Source organism: Balaenoptera borealis (genome assembly GCF_965194805.1).
Source record: "Balaenoptera borealis genome assembly, chromosome: 3".
Lineage (NCBI taxonomy): Eukaryota > Metazoa > Chordata > Mammalia > Artiodactyla > Balaenopteridae > Balaenoptera > Balaenoptera borealis.
In genome coordinates, this window is record NC_138866.1 from 12,284,791 (window position 1) to 12,293,882 (window position 9,092).

The window sequence follows — 9,092 nt, forward strand, 5'->3', positions numbered from 1 at the left end:
CTCATCAAGTACCTACTATGGACTTCTAGAAACTAGAAGGACTTCTAGTGAACAAAACAGTCCTGAATCCCTGCTCTCATGGCACATACATGGCAGTGAACTTAAAGGCATTCCTCACAGAAGTGGGCTCTAACCTGCGTTGTCCAACACAGTAGCTGCGTGGCTCTTTAAACTAATGAAAATGAAGTAAAATTAAAAATTAGGTTCTTCTGTTGCACTATCCACATTTCAAGGGCTCAGTAGCCACATGTGGCTGCTGTATTAGCTCAGATATAGAATAATTCTGTCATCACGGAAAGTTTGATTGGACAGCACCAGCTTATCCGTATCGGGAAAGAAATTTAGAGCACACATCCTAAAATATATTTACTTCTTTGTAAATTACATACACCCAATACTGTACCATTTCTATTATTGAGTTTCATCTCCTGCAACCTCCGGGGTGATCACCTGTCTTTAGAGCCCCCTGGCTTAGAGTGATGTTTTTCACATTTCAGTGTGAATTTGGGTACTTGTTGAAAAAATGAATTCCAGAGCGTCCTCTCTAGAGAATCTATTTCAGAAGATGGTGGCTAAGGCCTAGTGTATCAGTTTCCAGTGGCTGCTGTAACAGATTGCCATTAACTTGGTGGCTTAAGACAACAGAAATTTATTCTGGAAGCCAAAAGTCTGAAATCATTTTCACTGCCCTGAAATCAAGATGTCAGCAGGGCCATGCTCCTTCTGGAGGCTCCAGGGGAGAATCCATTCCTTATCTCTTCCAGTTTCTGGTGACTGCCAGCATTTCTTGGCTTGTGACCACATCACTCCAATCTCTGCATCCGTTGTCACATTGTGACTGAGCCTCCTCCTCTTCTGTGGGTATCAAATCTCCCTCTGTCTCTTCGAATTGACACGTGATTGGATTTAGGGCCTATCCAGGTAATCCAGGATAATCTCCCCATGTCCAGATCCTTAACTTAATCATGTCTGCAAAGATCCCTTTTCCTTATAAGGTAACATTTACAGGTTCCAGGGATTAAGACCTGATACTTTTGGGGGCCATGATTCAGCCTAGGAATCTGCATTACTAACGAATACAGTATGTGGTCTTCCGGGGTCCCTGTGGGGCATTAGACTCAGAAGTTTACACACTTTCATGGGACACAGCCCACTGGCCTGTGAGGGAACCACATACCTGAGCTCTTTCCCTGCCCTCTCCCCAGCCCCTGGCAGAATCTTCCAGTCCTTGCCTCTGGTGCTGGGACTGTCTGAAAACAGAGAGGTCTCAGAAGCAGGATTAGAACAGATTAGAAAAGGCCCCAGGAGTTGGTATCGGGCCTGTTTCCTCACTAATACGTTTTTGGCAAGACCCTAACAGGGCTGGGTCATGTGTGATAACACACCTGCAGACCCAGCCTCTGTAGATCAGTGTAGCGAGGTCAAGGGCTTTGGAAGAAGTTGGAATGAGTTGAGGGTAGGGGAACTTCTCAAGATGAAAAAGTTGAGCTGTGCCTCTGTCAGTCCTTTCTCCAAACCCGTAAGCCATGGCCACCCAGCACAGCCCACCTGCCTGAGCCTCTGGAGGCTTTCCACCCCCCGATGCACCCCCCCACCCCCCACCCCCCTCGAGCATAAGCCTAGCCCACCAGGATTCTCCAATCTGGCCTCTGTCATCTGTACAGACACAGTGGGTCCCAATCACAGGGCACAGAGATGCCCCTCTTGGGGATTTAAAATACCATCACCCACATTACCTGCTTCAGGTTACCCCCGCCCCCCCAGCAGAATAGAAGATCTGCAGGAAGCGGCCTTGTCTTGGCAAGATTTCACTCCCAGGTCACCACCTCCTAAAATCCCCTAGACCCAAATGTTCCCTGTGAGGCTGACTTGTAAGAGCTACCCCACAATGGTGGGGGCAGGTGGGAGGGGTGGGAAGAAGATTGTCTTCTTCTACAGGTGGAGTGAACACGTGGGAGGGCCCCTTCCTGGGAGCTTCCTCTAGTGCCTAGATTGTCACAGCGACTAGGGGACCCTTGAAACTCACAAAACTTTGAGCTGTATGTGGTTTGCTCTCTCTCTGAGAACATTGAGAAGAACCCTAATTCTTTAGTATTTATTCAGATAAGGATGTCAGGACACGAAGGGGATGAGGGAACATAGACCTGCCCTGGGAATGGCTGAAGGAACTTAGGGATGGGGAGGTGGATCCTGGCTGGAAAGATCTCGAAGGCTGCCCCTGGGAAGAGAAAACAGGCTCGGTGTAGGGGCCCTGTGAAGCCACAGGGCATGGGGCCAGGAAGACAGAAATCTGTTGGAGGAAGCAGGGCTTTCCCTTTCCAAGCTGTGCAAAGCTGCAGTGCCCTCCTCAGGAGGCCCCACGGAGTCATTCCAATGTCGGCTCTGGAGACAGGCTGACCTGCCTCGTTTGCATTCTATAACTTACCAACCGTATGACCTTGGGCAGGTTACCTAACTTCTCTGAGCCTCAGTTTCCTCATCTGTAAAGAGGGGATAATGACAGTATCTGCTTTAGGATTGGATGAGATCATCTACTTAGCGCAGTGCCTGGAGCACAGAACGGCTGTTTTTATCAAACCAGCAGGATGGAACATTCAATAACTTTCTTTTTCTCACTCTGCGGTCTTGAACCTGCACACACCTGGATGAGCTCTCAGGTGGGTCCCATCAGATTCGCAGGCACTTTCAGTTCCTATTGAATTGTCTTTTTTCCCATATCAGAAGTCCCAGCTGCTTTACGTGGAAACTTCAACTGCCCAGTCTCTCCTTCAGTGTAAAGTTCCAGCCCCGCCACCCCCCCCCCGCCCCCCTGCCAGCTTGGCCTCTGTACTGCCTTCCTCTTCCCCTCCCCCCACTCACTGTGCTGCCCTGGCTCCTCCTTCAGGGTTTTGGGGATACAGATGGTGGAAGGGGAGCGGTTAGGAGGGATGGGGTCTTACTCGATTGTTGCCATTGTAGGCAGGCCTTCTTGCTCTCTCTGGGGCAGAGCCCAAATGCTCTTGCTTTCATGGGATGCTTTGTGGGTTCTTTGGAGATTTCCCTGAGGACTGACTTTGCACTGACCATTCCCAGATGTGGGCGAGGGCCTCTAGCTGGCCGCTTGTCACCGCAAACCTCTCTCTCAGAAGTCTGTGTGTGTGGGTGTTGCCTCACCCTGGCGGGCAGACCTTACGCTGGGCCTTCAGGACACCCGCAGCCAGCTCCCCTGCGGCCCCGTCTCCTCCCCGTGGTACAGGGCAGCTCTGGGGCTCTCTTCCCTAGACTTCTCCAGGAAAGTCCGGTGCTGCTCTCTGCTTCCTTGCATGTCAGGGGACCCACAGTGAAAGCCCCTCTTGCTTGATTTTGGGGCTGGTAAGTGTGTTTAATACACTTACATCGTATAACAACAGCAACAGGAACTACACAGACAGCACTGGCAGCAAATCCTGTACGGTGTGGACATACGCCAAGTACTTTCCATGTGTCACTCCTTTCATCTTCACCACAATCCTGTGCTCTGGGGCCTGCTTGACCTTCCCGACTTTACAGATGAGAGCGCTGAGGCACAGAGAGGCGAAGTAACTTGCCGGAGGTCTCACAGCTCGGAAGCCCCAGAGCAGGATTCGAAACCAGGCAGTCTGCCACCAGTATCTGTACATACTCTCACATTTCTCTTTAGGATGCAGGGTATTTTCACCTACTTTTCTAGCTTTGGGGTCTCAGCTGAGATTGAGATAACAAGAAAAGTCTACCTTAACATCTAATCACAATAGAAAGTGTCCAATAAGCATTAGTTATGATTGTATCGATAGCGTCGTTTCTGCTGCTGCTGCTACTGTTGTTAAGAGTTTGTGGGCTGCTGGGCCCTGGGGAGGTCAGAGATGCTCAAGGGACTACAGCATCCCGTGAGGGGTGGGGCTTGATGGCTCTTCAGGCTCTGCCACCCTGAGAGTCACTGACTGTATTACGAGCACCTGGGAAGAGCTTCATTTTACACAGCAGGCAAGCCACATGCATACCAACCCACACATGCATGCACACGCGTACACACACACACACACACACACACACACACACACAGGTATGCACAGCCACACCCACCAAATGCACACTCACTCATGCACACACACACTCACATGCACACACTTGCTTGTATGCATAGGTACAGGTATGCACACATGTGCACACACTCACGTGCACACAAATGCACAGGTGCATACGCAGGCACATGTCCCTTTCATGAGCCCCGTTGGCAATCTGTCTCACACTGAGCCCTGGACGGAGGACTGGTGATTGGCTTTGGCCAGGTGACTTAGGGACACAAGTAGGGCCAGAAGAAGGAGCACGGTCACAGGGTACAGACTGTGGCCAAGTGCACGGGGATCACGTGGCCGGGCCAAGGGAAGCTGACTTGCTGTGGCCCGGCTGCTTGCCCCGTGTCAGACAATGCCATCCCGTGAGTTGACTCAGAACAGACCCGAGCGTGTGTAGGAGCAGGGCCACGAAGACAGACAGCCAGACAGTGGGTGGACTGTTTGCAAGCTACTCCCATGCAGGCAGCTTCACAGGCATTCAGTCACTCACTCCTTCTTCTGTCATGGAGGTTAATTCAGCACCGCTGCATATGCAGCTCTGAGTCAGGCATTGAGAGTGTAGGGACAAACAGGATGTGCCTCTGCCCCCAGGAATCCACACTATGGTAGGGAGGGGAAAACAACCAGGCAAACATTTACAGTGCAAAGGAGTGATTCTCAACTAGAGTAAGTGCCATGGGACGTCAGGAAATTGAGAGATACTTGAGACCTTATCGTACAGCTTCGTGGCTAGAAGCTTGATTTTTGGTCAGATGCTCTAGTACCATGTGCTAGTGTACTTAACCTACTTACTTTGTAGGGTTATGAGGATTAAATAAGGGATGTATGCAAGGTCATAACCAAATGCCTAGTATCAACCACCATCACCGTCACCATCCTCATTTTGTGCCAGTGACCACCAAGTCCACCAATGACGAGAGCCTCTTGGGAGGCCTATTTCATTAATGCCCTGGCTCTGCCCTAAAAGCCCAGTGAGGAGTGGAGATGTCGGTCCTTAGCTCTCTTGGCAGGCACTTGAGTCCTCCGTGTGCTTGTGGGCAGGCCTTTCTCAGGCTGCTGTAGATCTGACCCTGGTGGGGATCAGACTGTCTGAGCTCTAAGATTACTTCCAAATAGGAGAGGCAACGATGCTCTCACACTCTGGAGACATTTACAAGGACAGAAAGGGATAACTGGGAAGTTTCCAGCTGTTCCATTCCCCGTCCCAGCCTCTGCAGCTCTCCCTCCAGAGGCCTGCCGTCAGCTCAGGGTCCTCAGCTCCTGGCCTTTGTTCATGCAAACAGCGAAAGCTGGTGAGATATTTGTATATGTAAATGTCCTGGGCATTTCCCTGTTTGGCTGTACCCTCTGAAGTCCTGGCCCAGGGCTCCGAGGTTTTGCAAGAGTTGACAAGGAAGTGCTAGCGATCCTCTGCATGAGAGGGTGTCAATTGCGCAGATGCTGACGGGAATGGAGGGAGCTGATGCCAAGAGGAAATGGCCTGGCTGTAAAGCTGCTGATAGCCCAGAGGACAGGGGAGGTCCCACCCCCTGGGTGGCACCTGTCTGCCTGCCCTGCCCTTGTCCTACCTGTGGCAGCTCTTGAGGACGTCCAGAACTTTATGGGGAGCCCTCCCTTCAAGGAGACAGATAAGATGCCTGGTGTGGCTTTAAACAAGCCAAGTTTCTTGATTTTGCAGAGCTTGTTGCTTTCAGTTTCTGGGCACAGCATTGGACTCTGCAGCTTGTAGGAAGTGATTATCCAGCATGCCCTGTTCCCTTGTGCTCTTTCCTTTCCAGGGACCCACTCTCTGGCCGTTACACTGACCCCCGAGCATCTGTCCTTCAGGGCAGTGCTAGGAAGAAGTAAAACACACATCAGTCTTTTCTGATAATTGTTGTGCAGTAAAAAAGGCCTGGGGTTTGGGGTCAGACAAAAGCACCGGAATGGTATCCCTTGTCTCTGTCCCTGACTGGTCTAGTGATCCTAAGCAATGACTTAACTCATGGCACCTCAGTTCACAAGGAACAGTGAAAAAAAGAAATAATGAGACATACCTTTAGTACGGCAGTTAGGTTCCCCAGCCTGGGTCCTGTGCTTTTAGATGAGCACCTTTCAATTGTTAATGTGCCTGTGAATCACCTGCAGATTGTGTTAAGCTCCAGATTCTGGCTCAGTAGGTCCTAGGGGGGCCTGGGAGCCTGCATTTCTCATAAGCACCCTGATGATGCTGACGCTGCTGGTCCAGGGACCACACTTTGAGTAGCCAGGACTCTCAGAGCTTTTACGGGGATTAAATAAGCACATACACATAAAAGTGGCCGGAAGAGCGCCTCACACATGGTGGAAGCTCAGTTATGTCAGTCCTCTCTCCTTACCTCTTTGAAAGCTTTAGAAAAAGATTCAGAGGAGGAAGAAAGCTCACATGAAGTTATCAGGACCACAGCGACAGGGTCACAGAGTGGTGAAGCTGTAGGTGAGTGCAGAGTGTCCAGCCGGGACCTCCAGCAGGGGCTACACTCAGGACCACCTGGAGGCTGGTAAACAAGTCACACTTCTCCAGGCATCATCGAAAAATCCACTGAAGCAGAAAATCTTGGAATTGGCCCCTGGAATTGTTAGTTTAAAAAGTGTCCCAGGTGCTTTGGAGCTGTTTACTCGGGAACTACTGATCTGGTACAAACCCTCATTTTAGAGAGGAGGCACAGAGACGTGAAGTGACAGCCCTGAGTCACGTAGTTAGTTTGGACAATTATTCATTCTTTCCCTCAAGATACAGTCACTGAACACTTACCACATGCTAGACACCGTGCTGGGTGCTGGGGGTGGGATTCAGGGGTGGAAAACCTGCCCCCGGTCCTTGCTCTTACAGAGTTCATAGTCTAGTGTGGACCAAGTAAATAGGGTGGACGATGGCACACGGTAACGAATACCTTCCTTCCTGGGCGAAGTAGAGGGTGCCCTGGCAGAGGGTCATAGGGACCTGAATTAGACTGGGGAAAGCACAGAAGCTCCTCCGAGGAGGTGATAGTTCAGGTGAGACCTGAAGGGCCAGCAGGGAGAAGCCAGGAGGAGCACGCTCAGAGGCGGGGGGAGAGCGTGGCATCGAGGAGTGGCTGTCTGCCAGCAGTGGGCAAGGAGGAGCGCCCCGACTGGGGCTGCAGAGGCCGGCTGTGGCCAGACCGCCTGGCCTTCTGCTTTGGTGACTGTCCCAGGGGCCACGTCTCCTGACGGACAGCTTTCCTCACCCGCTCTGCCGTTGTTCAACAGCTTCTGGGGTCAAGCTCACCCTGGTTCCTTAAGCCAGTCAGACTTTTCTCTAACTGGTATCCCCGGTTCCGTCCACAGCAAACAGGCCCCATCAGTGCCACCCTGGTGATGACACGCCCCATCAAAGGGCCCCGGGACGTACAGCTGGACTTGGAAATGATCACTGTCAACACCGTCATCAACTTCAGAGGCAGCTCCGTGATCCGACTGCGGATATACGTGTCTCAGTACCCATTCTGAGCCCTGGGCTGGAGCCTCTGACACTGCCTCTCAACAGCACCAAGGGACAGGAGAAGCGAAGAAACCAGAGAGAGAATGAGAGCGAGAAAGACGTGACGCCCTTCCTGCTGAACGTCTCCTGGGGAGTCAGCCCCGAGTCCCGACCACGCCTGTATTATTATAAACCCCCGTCACTTTGAAGGACATGCTTCCCCAGTTGCTATGACACAGTTATCAAAAAGCTTTATCATTGGCCCCCTAACCTGAGATCGACGGTGATTTTTCAAGGCCTTCAGTTTATTTCCCTATTTTTCAAAGAAAATAGATTAGGTCGGCTGGGGTCTGAGTCCCCGTTCAAAAACTGTGAACCGCTTCCTCTCACCTCCTCCAGGCCTTCCTTCTATCTCTCGCTGATCGCTTTGCCAAGGCCCGGAATGCCCCTGGGGGCGCTGGGTGTAGCTAGCTTGCTTCTTGCATGGACAGAGAAGGCCATGGAAAGAGACCACAGCAGGATCTAAGGGTTTTTAAAGAGTCTATTTCAAAGCCATGTCTGGTATTTGCAGCCATAAAAGAAGTTTTAGTTGTCCTTAAATCTGTATAACTGTTTAATCTTTTCTTGTTCATTTGAGTATTTTTTTTTTTTAATCCGCGGTAGAATTCCTTCAAAAGACCTTAAGGCACATGTTACGTTCTGTCTTCCCAAACCCAGTCTCCTCTCCATTTTAGCCCAGCGTTTTCTTTGAGGACCCCTTCATCATGCTTTTTTAAGAATTTTTACACAACTGGGTTGGAAGGCAGAGGTCTCCAAACTGATTAAATATTTGAAGAGATCTTGTGTTTGGTTCATTCTGACATCGTAGATGATTCAGCCTTTGGGGTTGGTTGGTTCTCATTCTCTTTAGTTTATTGTGTACTGGCTTGAAAAGCTCTCCGGAGACTGAGATCATCGTTAACAACATGATAAGGAGTGAGGGTGGGGAGAGAAATGGTGGTGGAGGAGGGAGGGGAATGCATCAAGCCTGAATCTTATTCCGTTCAATTGGAAGACAACAAACAATCCCCCTTGATGTAGATTATTTCCAGGTACTTTTCCAGAATAGGAATGTATCAAGTTACTTTAAATCAGTGGCCCTCATTCCTGACTGCATAGTAGATAACCAGTGGAGCTTTCTAGAAAAAAACCTGACTTCCTGGGCCTCACCCCCAGAGATTCTGATTTAGCCGGTCTTAGGTAGGGCCCAGGCATGGGGAAACTTAAAACCTTTAATAAATAGGTGGAGGTGAGAGCTCATTGCATAAAGAGAGGGAGACAAATGTGGCCCAAGCCCTGGTCACCTTGCCCTCAACATCTTTTCTTACTTGTAGGGTTCATTTTTCTTTTCCTGGTCAGGGACATGAATTCCCTTCAATCTTGGTACCCCAGGCAGGGACAAAGAGAGTCAACAGTGCAAGTCACAGATGGGAGAACAGGTGGGGACAGCTACCTTTGTGTCCCATCCCAGGAGTCAACCCTGTTACCGAGTGCAAGCTCGTACTGCTCGCTGCACGACA

General features: G+C 50.5%; 1 protein-coding gene across 2 annotated transcripts in view; it reads left to right on the forward strand.

The window, feature by feature from the left end:
* The window catches only part of FBLN5 (fibulin 5), an 87,243-nt gene extending 78,872 nt beyond the window's left edge, over positions 1 to 8,371 (forward strand). For both annotated transcript variants that reach the window (XM_082384545.1, XM_082384546.1), the window contains one exon: positions 7,401 to 8,371. In XM_082384545.1, the coding sequence (XP_082240671.1) occupies positions 7,401 to 7,562 (162 nt within the window). In that variant the 3' untranslated portion in view covers positions 7,563 to 8,371. The remainder of the gene's footprint in view (positions 1 to 7,400) is intronic.
* The last annotated feature ends 721 nt before the right edge of the window (positions 8,372 to 9,092 follow it).